This window comes from Eufriesea mexicana, unplaced genomic scaffold (genome assembly GCF_001483705.2).
Source record: "Eufriesea mexicana isolate 0111107269 unplaced genomic scaffold, ASM148370v2 scaffold630, whole genome shotgun sequence".
Taxonomy (NCBI): domain Eukaryota; kingdom Metazoa; phylum Arthropoda; class Insecta; order Hymenoptera; family Apidae; genus Eufriesea; species Eufriesea mexicana.
Genome location: NW_016908822.1, coordinates 164,414 through 181,944, shown reverse-complemented (window position 1 = coordinate 181,944; position 17,531 = coordinate 164,414). Strand labels below are relative to the sequence as shown.

General features: G+C 43.5%; 1 protein-coding gene across 1 annotated transcript in view; it reads right to left on the bottom strand.

The window, feature by feature from the left end:
- LOC108546375 (venom dipeptidyl peptidase 4) overlaps positions 1 to 17,531 on the bottom strand; it is a 306,649-nt gene that overhangs the window by 159,654 nt on the left and 129,464 nt on the right. The window contains exon 5 of the mRNA XM_017898424.1: positions 14,136 to 14,335. Coding sequence (XP_017753913.1) covers positions 14,136 to 14,335 — 200 coding nt within the window. The remainder of the gene's footprint in view (positions 1 to 14,135; positions 14,336 to 17,531) is intronic.

Sequence of the window (17,531 nt, the reverse complement as noted above, 5' to 3'; positions counted from 1 at the left end):
TATGTCTTTTTATGTCTCTTTAATAGATCAACGATTCGCCGCTGTCGATGATGGAAGTATCGCCATTTATAGTTAAATTCTCTATTTCAATTGCTTTTATATTTAATTGGCTAATCGGACTCGATCCATCCGGTAAGAAAAAGGAATTTTAAAATGCGCCATTTGATGAAAAATATATTCGAGGATGAATGACGTGAAAATATTGGTGCTTATGAATATGAAAATGATTCCAACAACGTAGAAAAAATCCAATAGTCCGCGATACAGTAAATTTTAGTGACAGTGAACTATATGCAGACGTAAATAAATTGTTCAGCTATATATAAATAGTATATAGACATAAATGAATAAATTCAATTTCAAATCGCTCTTAACTACATATTAATTATTAATTCAATTTTAATTGCAATTTAATTTCGCCAATTCTAATTTGAAATTGATTTAATTTTAAAGGATCGTTGTATACTTAGAACCTTGATATTTATTACTATCAGGTGTGTTCAGGAATTCGCTTGGATTCGGGTCACGCGTATGATTCGCTTTATCCTGTTCCGCAAATGGAACGAAAAGAAATTACCCTATTAATTTTATGGATGGCAAGAATTCGTGAATAACGAGGGTAAACACGTCGCATTTATTTCATCGCGGTTTCAAAATTATTCCGGACTAACCAAATGCTCATTAACCCTCAAAAAGCGCCATCACGATCATCGTAAACAACGGTACAAGTCTGAAAACGCGTCCAGAAATTTTGGATAAAAATTATAGACTTATTCCCCATAAAAATCGTTTACGCGTAGAGAATGAAAATGTCCCGAACTCTTTCGAGACCTAACCTAGAAGAGACCTAACCTAACCTCTAAAGCGAGGGATTAATAACTCAAGAGCCACAAATTCCGCTCGTCCCAACGTCTAGGAAACGAATATCTTCTTCTCGCGGGATGATTCACTTACCACGAAGTCTCCCAGCAAAACCAACAAGGCAATGGAGGAAAAGGAAGAGGAATACCTGAGACTTACGACCCCTAGCAAACGTAATAACCGTTCCCATACCGTTTAAAACTAGAACTACCAAGATTCGGAAATTTTATTTTCGCGATTGCTAAAAGTATGCAGCTGCTTCTACTAAAAATTATATCGATTTTTGTACCCTAATACGATCACAATTGCGTATGGTCTCTTATTTTCATTATATCATATGAACTAACCCTTTGCACTCCTTCGTCGACTGTGACTCCACATCAGTTTTTATCAGTTTTTTATCGAAAATAAGTAACTACCTGAATTACTTAAATTTAAAATGAAAATTACGACAATGTTCGAGAGCTATATTTAATACAGGGTGTCCCCAAAAACGTATACACCTTATTCTTTCTAATTTACATTAATTTACTATAACATAAATATAATTTATTTACAATCACGCAAAGTGTGTATACATTTTTTGGGACACCTTGTATAATCAGTAAACAAAATTGTTTAAAATAAGTATCAGTCGAGGAACTGTCCTGTGAAGTAAATTTCAAAGAAAATAGTAGGGAATTCTTGGCAAGAAAATTGAAAAATAATTCGGAATGCAAAGGATTAATATCAATTGCCTTGTATACCTTACAGACCGATAGTTGTAGATCTTTGAAAAATTATTGCAAAGAACCATTGAGACCGTGTATTTTGAAATTAACAGGATTTGCTTGTATAATATTGTACTAAGTGCGTAGAACTTTTTGTTAAAAAAGATTGAAAAATACCGGTGTTACGAATAAATTTTTAATTACGAATATTTAAAGACCAGTTGAGTGTCTGCCAATATAATAGTATATATTCATAAACAGGAGAATCAAATCTACCAATATACAAAGTTTCAACTAAATCAGCGACTAAAAGGCCTTGCCCTATCCTCGTCAACCCAATGAGACGTCGAGTCTAACATTTACGGAAAGTATTTTTGAAAACACGTAATTTAACCCTTTGTACTCGACGATTTTTTGGCTAGAGAAGAGCAACAGTGATCTGTTGGTGGATGTACTAAGAACCGTACTGTCAATTGTAAATATCTCTAGCCTCAACTGATTTATACATTGATTATCCTCGAATTGCAATAGAATTTAAATCATCAGTAAACAGATTAATCAAATGGCTACAGTACAATGACGATGGCTGTACTCGGTACTTTGTTGTCAATTGTAAATATCTCGAGCAATAGTGGATCTGTCTTAAAATCAAAGATCCTCTACTAAAAAACTGACGATACTTTTTTCAGCAGTAAATAAAGAATTGCATAATAATAGAATTGTAGAATTATTTGATTTCGATACTTCGCACAGCGTTACGTTACATTAAATTTGATACATTAATTAATATCGACCTTCCAAATTTTATGAAATGGTGACTGACGGTCACCTCTCGAGTGCAAAGGGTTAACAAAGAAAATCGTAAAAAGAAATTAATTTTTCGACACTAGATAGTAGAAGACCGCCTGAAGCTGCCTAGAATTTCCCGAAAGCATCCAGGATCGACACCTCGATGAAACACAGCATCTGCGAGAGACTGGAAATCTATAAAAGCGCAGCCCGTTCCCACTGGCGGAAATACGATCGTAATGGACGCGGAGGAAGACGCGTTACACGTCAGCAAACCGCGTGTCGGACGTCTGGAGCAATAGCAGCAAAGAATGAATTTGCCGTGGATAGCGCGCGATTTATTCCGATAATAAAGGGGCTGGACTGGTTTCGCACGGTCGGACAGGATGTCGAGGGATCCATATCGAGGGCGAGTCCACGACGAAGCTTCCTCCGTTCCGGTGGAAAAACAAACCTTGAGGGATCCGAGCTGATACCCTCGGTATCGGCAATTCCTATCGCCTTTTCCGTGTACTTCGCCAGGAACAGAAATTGCGTTGACGTTCATAACGCTTCGCCGATATCCTCGCGACCTGGACCTCCCTATCGCCACCCCCTCTCGAGTCACCACTCTCTCGCGATTTATCCGCGAAATTGCAGATAACGTCCGAAAGGCAAGTTCGTGACTTTGAACCAGTGAGCGAACGGAAACTTGCAAACACTTGGTCTCGCCGACTTTCAACCAAGATGGCGGTCCAAGGTCCTCGCTCTTTTCCCTCTTTTCCCTGTTTTCTTCCCACTTTTTTCCGCCCTTAACTCGTCTCCGTGTAACTGCAAATGGAATTACCGTGGCTCGGGGAATCCTCGTGCCCGTTGCTTATGAACGATATTTTCCGCAGCCCCGAGGTAACTGCGGCTTGAAGAGGGACTGCTTAAGTCCTCGGGTTTACTTCTGCATCTGTTACCTCTGATTAATTACACCCGAGCAGGAGGGTAGGTTGGTCGGAAATTTCCCAGGAATAAATGTGTCTACGAGCCCGTTTACACTTTTCACCCGGGCGAGCTGCGTTTATTTATTTCCCGCTCCGAGGGCGCGGGGTGCCCATGGCGGAAGACGCGTCCACGGGGGTCGAAGCTTGGAAATCCTCGGGAGTGGACGTTAGGGGAAATTGTTAGGTCCCTGACCGGTGGTAACCGGTTATAGTTGGGAACAACCGTTAATAATCGATGCTCGAATGCGAACGTCAAAGTTGCAACGGGGAATGCTCGTTCCTCGTTCCTGATTGCGCAAGTTATTTGCGAAGCGCGACACGATTTTGCGGCTCGTTCCGCGTGATATTTCTGCGCGCTTTGTAGCGACGGTAAATCCGGCGAATGACGAAATCCTCGTAACTTTCGCGAGCACTTGGTTAATAAACTTAATTTAACAATGCCCCCCGGTGCTACGGCGGTTAAGCCGCACTCGTACCACCAGCTGTCGACTGGAAATATTCCCCGGGTTTTCGTTTATTTTTCGTGCAAATCTCGAGTGCCGGACAATGCCTCGATAGTCCGTCCCCGGTTATCGAGTTTCGATTGAAGATTAGAAAACGTCGTGGAAAACATCGCGGGAATACCGTCCTGCTGTTCTTACAGGAAGATTATCCGGATTGCCAATTAATTTTTGGAGAATATGCAAAAATTGCTATCTGTGTATGCTGTGATTCGTAGTATTTTAATTTTAATTCCTAACGAGTGAAACGAGCGAAACGAGTGTGGTTCGCTGGGGAAATTTGATATCGATTTGAACAGAGTGCCAAAGTCAGCCATAAGTGGTGTTGTTTTTTTTTTTTTATTTTTAGAGGCAGGTAAATAATATTTGTTTTGGCATCGAATTTTCCGTATAAATGGCACGTTGGTATCGAATTTTTCATGTAAATGATATTCGCTGTGGTTATTTTTTTTCAGAGTAGTCACCTGGGTAATTCCTCTTGGTAGTGATTGGTAGGGTGTATGTCAATCGATGATCAGGCTTATACAAGCAACCAGGTAAACAGACAGAATTGACTATAAATAACGTTTCAGGACTTTTTAAATATATGCAAATAAAATATGTGTATCTAATTTTTCATTTTTCAGTAGCACTCGTTTCTGGGATTATTCTCAAATTAACAAGTAGCACTAGGTAACTCCTGTTTTAGAGATTTCAGAGACGATGATTGGGAAACCCAAAACCACATCCTTCCCAAATTATTCAAAATTTTTAAAGAATTTAGAGCCAATATTAACAATCTATCACACACTATCACAGTATTATAAATTTGTCGCGTTCAAAAAGTCAAAATCGATCTTCCTCATTATAATCTATACAGATACAGAAACAGAAGATTTAAAGAGAACAGTGGAAACAAACCTAAGCATCAAACTATCAAAATTAAAAAAAGGAAAAAAGGAAAAAATCTTGAAAGTTACATCACTCTTCTCTCTGCCAAATATTAATTTACCCAAAAATCGTGGATCCAATTATCAAAATTAAAAAAAAAGAAAAGGGAAAAATCTTGGAAGTTACATCATTTTTATCTCAGCAAAATATAAATTTATCCAAAAATCGTGAATCCAACCACCAAAATTAAAAAAAAAGAAAAGGGAAAATCTTCATCACTCTTATCTCTTAGCCAAATATTAATTTATCCAAAAAATAAAGAAGAAAAAAGGGAAAATCTTGAAAGTTACATCACTCTTCTCTCTGCCAAATATTAATTTATCCAAAAATCGTGGATCCAATTATCAAAATTAAAAAAAAAGGGGAAAAATCTTAAAAGTTACATCACTCTTCTCTCTGCCAAATATTAATTTATCCAAAAAATAAAAAAGAAAAAAGGGAAAATCTTGAACAGTTACATCATTTTTCTCTTTACCAAATATTAATTTATCCAAAAATCGTGGATCATACTACCAAAATTTAAAAAAAAAATAAGAAAAGTCTTGAAAGTTAGATCACTCTTCTCTTTACTAAATATTAATTTATCCAAAAACCGTGGCTCGCGCTTAAAGACTTAAAACTAATCCTCCGCCCTGAGTGCGTCTTACACGTAACCCTGGTTCAGCACTCAGCCAAACCGATAACACCCATATACCCCGTCCAAAGCAGGCGAAAACGTATTCCAAAGTTGGGAACAACGGGAAGTTGAATCGGCTGCTGGGACTTCTTGATACGAAGCCGGTTGTTACGATGTTATCAGGCTTTCCAAGCGACCAGACCCATTTCCGTCCGGCTAATGTCCCTAATGAAACACAGTGGACCTTTGTCAAAGCTATGGTGCACGCGTTCCACGGATACTCCAAGATAAATCCGCCTCGTACAAATTTAATACCTTCCGGGATTAGAGGGATGCGTGGACGTAACCTGGCCGGCATTCTTGGCTGTTAATACCGTAATGCATAAACTGACAGACGGCACGCGAGCCCAGCGACGAAACGTGCCAGCCAACCCCTTATACGTGTATTTAACCTATATACATCCGCGACTCGGTTTCAGAAAAAGGAAAAAAAAAAAAGAAAAATGCTATGGCCGTGTGCGTTTCAATTATGAATTCTGAATGAATCCGTGAAAGGAGTCCTCTGTGTCGTCGCCGGGTAAAGGAAGTAAAAATCTCAGCTGCGAGGGGTTGAAAGGAGTGGCGAAAGGAGCCCGAAACGACCTCCGGAAAGGGTTCCTAGGAACGGGGGTTAGAAACGGAGGGAAAGGACAGAGAAAAGGGAAGACCATCTAATGGAACCCCTTTGAAAACTGGCCCAGAGGGTCACACCGCGTAACGATTAAAGAATTCTCCAGGGTAACTCGAATGAGTGGAACTCCAGCGCGATTAATCCTCGACGAACGTACAGTTAGGGGCAAAAATCACTGGGCACGTGACTATTCTACTTGGAAATATTTCGTTATTTTTCGTTCGTTAATTCCTGCCATTTTTATTTCTCCTTGCAGTTCAAACTGTCGTCCTGTTTTTAATTTCAATTCATTTAAACGAATTTAATTTGCGAGGCGAATGAAATACTGGGAGAAAAATTCATCTGACATTTTGTAAGACACGAAGAAGGTATTGTTGAGATTTAGGGTTGTTTGTCTGGGTTCAGGATGAAAATTTGGCAGAATCTTAAGGCTGAGCGACATATCGAACTCGTGAATGAGAATTTGGAATTTTTACCTTGCAGGATCTTCGCGATTTACGTTTACGATCACCGAAGAGAAGTTTCAGACTGGTTTTCGCGAAGTTCGAACATCGAGGCAGTCGAGAATTTGTGGCCCATACTCCACAGCGAAGTATCCATTAAGCAGATCGAATAATGCAGCATTTTCGTAGTCTGCAACGATCACGGGGAACTATAATAAGATGGAACTCTGAAAACAGCTAAAGGAATACAGGAACAGGAAAAGGAATACAACGATAAATCTGAAGTGAGAAAATATTCCTATAATTTTTTCTATTTTAACCTCCTATGATTTAATAGATCCATTAATAAATCAGTACAATATATAGAATATAAACAAGCCAGGAAGGTATAAGGAATGATTTTAACCCCTTGCACTATTTTTACGAGTCTGACTCGTGATGAAAATTTTAGGCCGAACTTGAATATCACGAGTCAAGCTCGTTGTTAAATTTCATGCCAAACGTGGATATCACGAGTCAAGCACGTTGTTTAATTTCATGCCAAACGTGGATATCACGAGTCTGACTCGTGATAGACATTTCGGGCCAAACATGAATATCACGAGTATGACTCGTTATCAATATTTCAGGTCAAACATGGATATCCCGAGTCTGACTCGTGGTCTTAATCTTGGGCCAAGTATGAATATCTCGAATGGGTTCACGACTATCTCGCATTCGATCGTAAGATATCGTGTTTCAAATTCCAACACTCGGTCTCTCGTATGATAACGAGAGTGTGGACAGTACCCACTAAAAATGACGATTTAAATTGAGAAATTTGTCGAAACAGCGATACTTTCCGTAAAATATAACGTCTACAGGATTCCGATACTGACTTCGCTTTATTTTTATTCTCACCTAGGTCCACGCGAAGAAGAAAATTCGTCGGATTCCCCGCGGTAAACAATCGCTCGCCGCTATGCAGGTTATTTACACGCGTCGCGTCCGCGCGCAAAAGCGTGGCGGATTTTTTAGCGCGACGCTGGTCTCGCGGTCGGACGAAAACAATATTTTACAGTCACTTTGCATATGCATTACTCGCGATGAATCCCGTCCGGCCGGCTGGCAGATTGAGTTTATAGAGGCAGCGCTGCGAAACAGATACGCATTCATTTCCGCGGAGAATCCGGAAATCGATGGGCCATCGTGCGCCAGGCCGGGGCGGGGCGGAGAGGACCCTGGCGCGTGTAAATCAGCCTTTATCCTAAATTCTTGCCCGCGAAATCCTCCCCGGAGCCGCGTTCCCGCCGTGAACTGGATAAAGTATGCCGTCAGCGAGAAAGTCTTCGGCTGACGGTGAACAAAATACAGGCTGTTGAAAAGTTCCTGGCACGCCTTTCGACGACGCTTTGACACTTTATCGACGTTCTCTGCCATCCCGACGACGCGGAGATCGCGCGCGGAATCAGCCGAGCACATCGATACGCGCCGCGATTCGTTCTGGTACATAAAACGCGACAGGAGGGTTGGAGTACCGTGATACCGGAAATTTCGAGTACGCGTGTCTCGGGTCGAATTCAGAGGGACTCGGGTCGGATTCAGAGGGACTCGGGTCGGAACCCGAATGCTCGGTATACGCACCTGGCAGCTATAGTTCACGCACTCAGTGAAAGAGGGGTTCGAAGTTCCAGGAAGTGGAGGTTAGAGCGACATGGTATTAGAAACTTCGAGTATACGTGTCTCGGGTCGGGTTCAGAGGGACTCGGGTCGGGACCCGAGTGCTCGGTATATGCACCTGACAACTATAGTTTACGCACTCGGTGAAAAAGTTGTTCGAGGAGGTTCGAAGTTCCAGGAAGTGGAGGTTAGAATGACGTGGTACCGAAAATTTCGAGTACGCGTGTCTCGGGTCGAGTTGAGAGGGATTGGGTCGGGACCCGAATACTCGGTATACGCACCTGGCAGCTATAGTTCACGCACTCAGTGAAAGAGGGGTTCGAAGTTCCAGGAAGTGGAGGTTAGAGCGACATGGTACTAGAAATTTCGAGTATACGTGTCTCGGGTCGGGTTCAGAGGGACTCGGGTCGGAACCCGAATGCTCAGTAAACGCACGTGGCAACTATAGTTCATGTACCCAGTGACAGGAGGATTCGAGGTTAGAAGTTCATTGAAGTGACTCGGTGAACCTGCGAGAAATACCTATCTCAAAAATTATTTATCTTCATTCGACTAGAATTCGAAAAAAAATATTCGTCCCGACTAGAACCCGAGAAAAATACCCAACCCGACCCGAGGAAAATACCCGATTTCAATTCGAGACAAATACCTGATGCAATCTGCAGCGACCGACATTCGCACTCTCGCCGATAGATGGATTCCTACTTGAAGGAGGTTCGAGGACTTTCTCGCAAGTACTCGGTGCATCCTCGGCTTGTATAAATACAAGTTCCAACGCTAACTAAGTATCCGCCGTTTAATGCAGGGGGTACTAAACAGCAGTACCATAGGAACCACAATACAATCATCGCAATATCGTGGGGGACGATCCCCACAGATCTTTAACCCGAACCCAACAAAGATTACCTGGCTTTTTTCTATCTGACCCAAAACCGAGAGAAAAATATCTAACCCAACCCGAACTCGGGAGGAATACTTAATTCGACCCGAACCCGAATTAAATATTCGTTATGACCTAATCCAAACCTGGAAATAATACACTTTAAGTTCAGAACCCAGAATTTCAGAACCTGGCAAGTTCCAAAACCCGACCATTCTTACCAAGAGTAGCAATTCCAAATCTGGGAATAATACACTTTAAGTTCAGAACCCAGAATTTCAGAACCTGGCAAGTCAAAAACACCCGATCATTCTTACCAAGAGTTAGCAATCCAAACCTGGGAATATAATACACTTTAAGTGCAGAACCTAGCAAGTTCAAAACCCCGGCCATTCTTACCAAGAGTAGCTATCATCTTTCGTACAACGTCGTTCACTCTTTCGCGATTTCTCCAGGCTGATAAATCGACTCGATAACTCCATTAAAGACCAGGATCAGATTCGAGGATTCCACTATCTCTCTCGTTCCCGAGAACAGACTAATATCGCCTGGAAATCCGGTGACGACTCCTGGACAGCTTAGAGGTTTGGAAATCCTTGGAAAAGCAGCGTGGAATCTTCAGCGGAATTTATTAAAGCAAACGTTGGTACTTGCAACCGTGTGTGTACCCACTAGATACGAATACTAGGTGTTCTCTCAGAGGCGAATAAAAATCAGGTTAATTCGCAAAGAGAACAAAGGCTCTAAGGGTGTGCTGGGATCAGAGGATCCGCGTTCCCCGAGTAATCTCCTTAACGCGAAGTTTATACGAGATTTAAACGGGAAACCGTTCCCGTGGAGTTGCCCTTTAAATTCCGGCACACGTCGCACGCGAGATTCCCGGCTCCCCGATCCCGAATTCGACGGATTGGCAAGCAAGACGTTATTTCGACAGCTTCCGTTTAGCGACGTCAAAGATCTCGACACGCTTCCGCGCGGCGTGCAAACGAATGGCCGCAGCTCCGTCAGCGTCAATCCGTCTTCCATCCGAATCAGGGATCCGAATCGGCATCCGAAGCCGTCGACAATCGGCCAGCAATTAATACAGAACGAAGTTTACCCTCCGTTTGGGAGCTGTGTCTAATCGAATCGCAACTGAGGGGCCGCGCGAGCCAAAGGACGCTGCGACCGGATTCCGGGCGACACTAATAGCGGAAGAGGAAAGCAAGGCGGGTGGCGGAGGGTGCGTTTAAATATTTACCCAGTCGAGGAGATCCCATTGAATTCGCGTGGCGATGAATCAGGCCAGAGCCACCCCGTGTCGCAGGGTAAAGAGCGAAAAAGTGGCGGCCGGGTAGATGGATGGCAGGCTGGCTGCTTTTCCTCCGCGGCTCCTCTGATGAATTTTTATGCTTCATTCGTTCGGTCGGGCGCGATTTAGCGAAATACCGGGCGAACGACGTCGAGCGACCGGGGGTGGCTAGAGGGGTTCGGGAGAGCGAGACGCGGAGAGCTGATGAAGGCTCAGAAATATGCAAACGCGTGCAACGTCCCCTGGAGCATCAGCTGTGTGAATTACGGTCCCGGCACATATTATTGTTCCGGGTTCCACGGCAGGGGCGAAAACTCATCCGACGTGCACACGTACAAAGCGCGCCGCTAAAAAGGCCGTCGAAAAAATATTGCGCCCGACGACACCGCGATGGCGTCGCGACGCCCGATCCGCGACGGGGATCGCGTCTGAACGCGATAATCCCGATCCAGCGATCTTCTCATCCCTTCTTCCCCATTTCGCGGCACAGGTCTGCCGTTTCGCCAAGTAACCGCGAGAAATGGGGAGCTGCAGGCCTCCGCCTGTGTTTTCCAATGATATTATCCCGACTGGAGGGTCGTTGACTGCCGGCAGACGGTTTTAGGTACTAATTTCTCGGCCGATAACGAGGTGGTATCGTAGACGTTGCTTGTCTGGAATCAATTGGTCGTTCCGGGTCATCGATTAGGGTCTGAGCACTCGCTCGTTAATTGAATTTACTGGGGGTGGAGTGAAGGTGCGACGTAAAAGAGACGCGAAGAATGGATAATTCGATTCGACTGTAAATTTCCCCTTCCTTTTCCTCATTTTCGATACGTGTCCAGGAATAGTTGGCAGAGTGTGTCTTTGGATATAACAGAGACCAGAGACCAGAACTGAGGTAAAATATCAGTGAGATATTATTATAACGGGTATTACATCTGGTAAGACATATACTTGGCTATCTGATTACGTAATTAAAGTTGATTTAATTATGCAACACGTGAGGGATATTAGCGACCTCTCCAGCACCAGAAAAGCTCATAATTCTGTGAATCTGTAGAAATTAACAAGATACTCTAATGTTACAGTGTAGAAAAAGATCCATCGTCTATAGTTTGTCTATAATTCTATCTATAATTTTATCTATAACTCGATCTATAATTGAGCCGTACACTGCATTAATTAATTAACTTCACTTTTTAAAAAATCTTAAATTTAAGTGTCAAAGCACTTGGTACAGTCGTAACTTTTTATATTTATAATAATTTTCCCTGATAATTAAGATTAACACCGTTAAACAACAACAATTTTTTGACCACTGAATAATAAATAATTTATTTCAGAGGTCGCTTTGATTAACTCCGTACTCTAACGTAAATCGTTGCGATAATGCAACTCGAATGCACTAGCAAGCCATGAATGATAACGGTGAATTATTTAGTCCCCGTCTTATCAGAATTTAAGTAAAATTTAGTAAAATTTAAATTTATTACTTTTTTCACTCGCCAAATCGATTAACTCTTCCAGTAACATAAAAATGGTAACATTAACAACGATTACCTTTTGGCTACTTTTTCTTATAAATTTTATATACCGTTGGATGAAAGTTACATTTGTATTTATTTCGATTTAAATTATAAAGGGAATTTTAAAAAACAATATACATTATTTTATTACATTTCTCCACTTTTTCATTTAGGGAGTTAATCAATTTGTGCAGTGAACGGCTCGATTCTTCTTATAAATTTCTTTTGAAATTATGTGAAGGGTGCATGAAACAAAATGGCAGCACGAAATTTAATTTTTAAGAATAGGAAGATTTTCTATCCATCTTTGTAATGCCAATGTTCAATTCGAATAGGGCAGGAAAAATAAAATTAAATAAATAAAAGATATATTTAAAAAAATATTGGAAATATTGTAGGGTTGGTAAATAAAACTGCTATCTATTAAATAATAATAATAATAATAGATTAACAATATGTGGGTGACGATTAAGCATAGGAATCTATATCAACTACAACTTAACTATATCGACTACAACTTAAGACTACAACTGAATTCAACAACACAATGACAACTCAGCCAGTTACAACTAAAGGCTCGCAACTAAAACACAACTAAGAACTCCTCTCCCAAGAACTGTCTCTCAGAAACTCCCTTCCAATCACCTTTCACAAGAACTCTTCACTAACCACTTTTACCTTCTTTTATATCTTCCCCAACCTGTATACGTTTTCCAAAAGCCTTCCCCAACTTGACCAAATATGGTCATGCTCAGGGCCTGACGCATCGCCGGGGTTTTGCCGACCGACCTGGAACCCTGGAACCCTCGATGATTTTCTAAGCTAAAGTTACCTATACACGACGTGAAAATTCTGCGATACTACAATATTTTCATCCACTGCATCGTGAGCTATCAATTTTCTTCCGCGAAGTCAAATTTGAATTAATATGAGCCGATTATTTTTTAACAGATGCACCGCTTCGTCCAAAAAATACCTATCGTTTCGCAGCAAACTCTAATCCGAATTTATTCCAAAGGGAATTTCTTAAACGAAGCTTACTTCCTCTGTACCACATTTTCCCTGTTCCCTGACGGAAATCTCTCCCGCAAACGGTTAAAACACCTATGAAAAATGGTTAAACACCGCGCGATTATTCCATGATTTAAAGTCCCGTTCTTTTCTTTTCGTATGATTTCGCGACAACGAAGTAGCGGAACGCAACCGTTCCCAGAGGGAGTGCGAAAAGTTTTCCACCCCCGGTGCGCACTCAAACAAAAATAAAAGAAAAAAAAAAGGAAAATAGACAGAAATAAAATAAAACAGGAAATTGGTCAGGACCGGTTTTAAAACTCGGAATTTCGGAGCGGGGTAGTAAACGGGCAATTAAAAATTTCAGGAAGTCGCGACGGTGCCAGTTGAAAATAATTACACGGCGAATGGCGTGGTTTCGGGACGAAATTGACGGGCACTCGTGGTTCGGAAATCACGCGGAGCCCTTTTATCCGGGACGGCCGTAACACGAGGTGACGGTCCGGTTAATTTTGAAGTATGCAGAAGCCGGGGGGCGCGCAACTAGCCCGTCGTGATAACGTCGCTTCCGGTCCGGACTACGCGAATTCAGCCGTGTGATGCTTGTTTATTCCAGAAGAACTGCCAGACAGCGGTTGCGCGGCTATTAGCGAGACGCGCGGCCACGCGCGGAACGGGTCGTGCGTCCCCCTAAGATGACAGAACCTGCCTGGACGGTTTTTCCTGCTCGGCACGAGTCGATTAAACGACGCGCGAAGCTTCTAACGCGTTTAACCTACTTGGCGAAATCTTTTGATCTCCGCGAGCATCATTCCGTATGCGAGTAGCGTAACGCGGTACAAAGGTAATTTAAAAGTGCCTCGCGGAAGTTACTCTGCGGAGCAGGCGAAGTCGCGGAGAGAATTCCAGACAGTGAGGAAAGAGAGAGATGTATATATATAGGACGCCGGGGGAAAGCCGAAGGGGTGTGAAGCACAGGGAAGATAAGAGGGTGGGCAAATAGTCCGTGTACAAAGCAAAGAATCGAACAGATGGAATTGTGCAGCTAAACGCCCGGTCCCTGTAAATGTACCTCTCCAAACAGATACACGCGCGCCACTTACATCTTGTACTTCCAAGGGGATGTGCAAACAACCCGGTTCTAGGTCCTCGCGAGAGCTTCGAGATCGCGTTTTCCATCGATCCAGTGGAATCGACGCGCTCGTCTCACCGGCTCTCGCCGTAAGACGATTAAACGTATGGTATTCGCATGAATGATAAAGGGGTTTGGGGTAGATCACGGTGCAAGAAGCTTACCTTCGTACACCCAGTCCGGCACTCCGTTATAAATGATCCCGAACACCCCCGTGTCCGTGATTTGATAGTCGACAGCCACTTCCGCTTCCGGTCTGTAATAGATGTTGTTCTGGTACACGTAGACCAGCCCATTGCCGCGTGGTGCCCACGTCGCCAGTTGCAAGGAGATCGAGCCGTTCGCGGTCAGCGAGGTCTCTGACCTGGAAAAGACGGCTCTCGATAATTTCCAGATGTCTGCTGGAATTGTTTTACTCGGCTGCCGCGTGACACGTGTTATTGCGACCGACGTTTCGCGTTGCGTTGCTTTACTTTCGTCTGACATTTCGGGGATGGCTCTTGGGGTAGGTCTGGGGTAGCTTCTAATGGTAACTGTATTTATTATTGGAACAGGATTGAACAAAGGAAGAGGAGTGTAGAAGAAAGAGACTCCAGGCAACCCTCCTAACGACTTCCTCTGACCGCCCGTTGCCAAGATCGACGAAATACTCGAGAGGATCGTTCCCCGTTTTCTTTCATTTTGCCCTGAGAACTCCGCGCAGTGGATGGAAAATATCGTAGACTTATTGTATTTATTAACTGATTGTTAGATATATATTGACAATAGGTTGTTCTTCCTTGACAACGATTAGGGGTGGATGGTTCTTTGAGGAGATTGTGTTTGGTTTTGAATAGTAAGTGGATTATGTCGTTATCTTTGTAGGGGTGCACGGAGGTTGCTTTTCTAGGCTTGTGGATCCTACGCTGGTGCCGATTGATATCCTAATGGCCGTCGTGCTATTATAGGTAGCTGGTAGGAGGACGCGAGGAAGGGATGCGTTTCGTCCTAGGCTTGCTAGTGGCCTGGTAAGCAAGGCTTCCTAGTAGACTCTGCCTTAGATGGGGGATACTTAGATAGCATAGGAACTTGTACTTATGTTAGCAGTGAAAGTGTAAACGTTGATCGCTATATTTAAAAATTATGTGCTTTTACATACCGCGTGCTAATAGGTCTAGTATCTATATGGACCCTTGGTAGGGCTATATATTTAATTATTAGACGGAGTTTCAGAATTTGAGGAACAAGAATACGGGTTACAAAATTTCCCCATACTACAAGTACTTGGAGTATATGATAGCCAAGTGTCAAAATGCCATCGCATTTTACTGGGGTACGGGGTTGTAATATGGTATTTTTTGACGAGTAATAATACCGCCGAAACGGTATTTCAAAGTTTAATATTAGCTATTAATTATTTTTGAGTTCCGACTTCTTGTTCCTCGGAAAGAAGGATGGACCTGGCTTTCGTCTTATCCACCCCCTTTCGCTTCCTTCTTCTTCCATGTTCCCTTTTCCCATAAAAAAAATACTAGCAAAAATTTATGATCATGCTAAGGTGTCCCCATTGAAATAGAGTAAATCTTCTGTTACTTTAACCATTTTTCGAAAGGAACTATAATTCACGAAATAATCGAGTCTTCGAGTGAGACAATCTGTACGTTACAATACTCGTTACACGGAGTATGCATGTACATAAACAAAGAATCGATTAGCGATCGAGGAGCAATTAGCAGGGACAATGCGCTAATGCCAACTCCGGGAATCGACAGACTGCTTACGTTCAGACGCAACTTAATCGCGGGTTAAATCTGAAGCCTAATAATAGGCTTATGGAATCAGATCCGGAACAGATTCGAATAGGTCTATCCCAGCCCACGGCTCTAAATCTGCTTGCCGCGTAGGGTTTCTGCTAACTCTGGTTAACGCCCAAGTTATACGTGGCTTACCCAGCAGTCGTTGCATCAGCGTATTCCAAGCTAACGCCTGAACAGGTGCCCATCCTCATCCCTGATCGGAAGCGGCGAGTATCAGGGAGTAGCAGCGATCACGGAAGAGGAGAACGCGCGATGGAAACGGCGTCGTTCGGCACTCCGTGAACCCGGCCACGGGCCGATAAAACGGCGAGGTATAAATGGACGAGGGATTCTTCGCAGTAACAAGCAGCCATTCGATCCGCTCCGATCGGGATTGCCCGGAAGAAAGCACTCGCCGCAAACGCTAGCCGGCTAGGCCGCGACGCGTGCTCCCGACGCCGCGATTACCGGCGTCGTCGGCGATGCATACGAGCAGCTCCTCGGCAACCCCGAGAATCCTTATTTCAGAGGCAGTAAAAGCGCCTCGGAAGTAAAGCAAATCGCCGAGATTGCCGCGTTACAAGGAACGACCCCGCAGGATGCCAGCCTCCATCCCTTCGATCCTGTCCCGCCAGCAACTTGATTAATATTTATCCGGATGGCAGTGGCTGCTCATGGTGCCGCTTGTTTCCACAGATCGAGTGTAATACCGGACCGTTCCTCTAATTGAATGGGCGGAGTCCCTGCGTCGATTCCTCGTCAGGATGGAATACATTTCCGAAGAGTCTCGGATGGACCTTCTACCCCTGCCTCTCTTCCTTTCTCTTCCGTTGCTTTCTCTCCTTTTTTCCCTTTTTTTTCTCCTCTCGCGTTTTATGGCGCAACGGTGTTTTACGAGAGCGTTGTTCGGAGATCTCTCTGCCTTTGTAGGGGTTCACTCTGCTTGGCGAGTTCCCACTTTACGTACCGCCGCTGGAATATTCGATGCAGGATTCCGGTCTTTGCTTCCGAGATTATGGGAACTTGATTAAATTGCCGCATCGAATTTTCCGCAGAGTTTAGACCTTCTGTTAAATATCTACCGACTCCGGAGAATCCGGGGTTGGTTGTTGGAAAATGAAATACCACCACGGGAGTGGTGAGATTTTTCTTGACCCCGGTGAGTGCTTGCTTTATGTCACGGGGGTTGGTTTTCCTCGATTCCTCGAAGGAGACGAGGAAAGACGATGTAAGGGAGGCGGGGTACGGGTGAAGAGAGGAAATTTGCTTAAACGGCCGGATAATTTTCGCGAGTGGTATCCCCGGGTGATGGATCGGGTTGATCGAGATCCCTTTATGCCCGCGGAGGGCTGTAAAAAGGTATCGCCGGAATTCGCTAATGGCTTTTAAAGGTGACTATGGTTAGGAGTTAATGCGAGAGGGTGTGTGTCCGTGCGCAGTTGGCACGACTGAAAGGCTAAGTAATAAAGAAGCTTGAGCGAACGCGTTACACTATTTCCCTTTTAGAATTGAATCCGCATGCCAAGCAGATATACGCCGGCCGCGTTGTTAAACTCCACCGAAATTAAATGGCGGCTTAAGGAATTTACGGGGCCGCTGCGAGAACTCGAAGAACCGCGGATTTATTTTTTTATTTTCCATCCCGACCAGCCGACCGGAAATACTTGAAGGAATACCGCGGAGAAATTAAAGCGCAGTCGATACCGTTGGTACCCCTGGGGTAAGACGGGGAAATAAGTGACCGAATTCAGATTCCATTGTTTTTTATTTTTTTTTTTTTTTTTT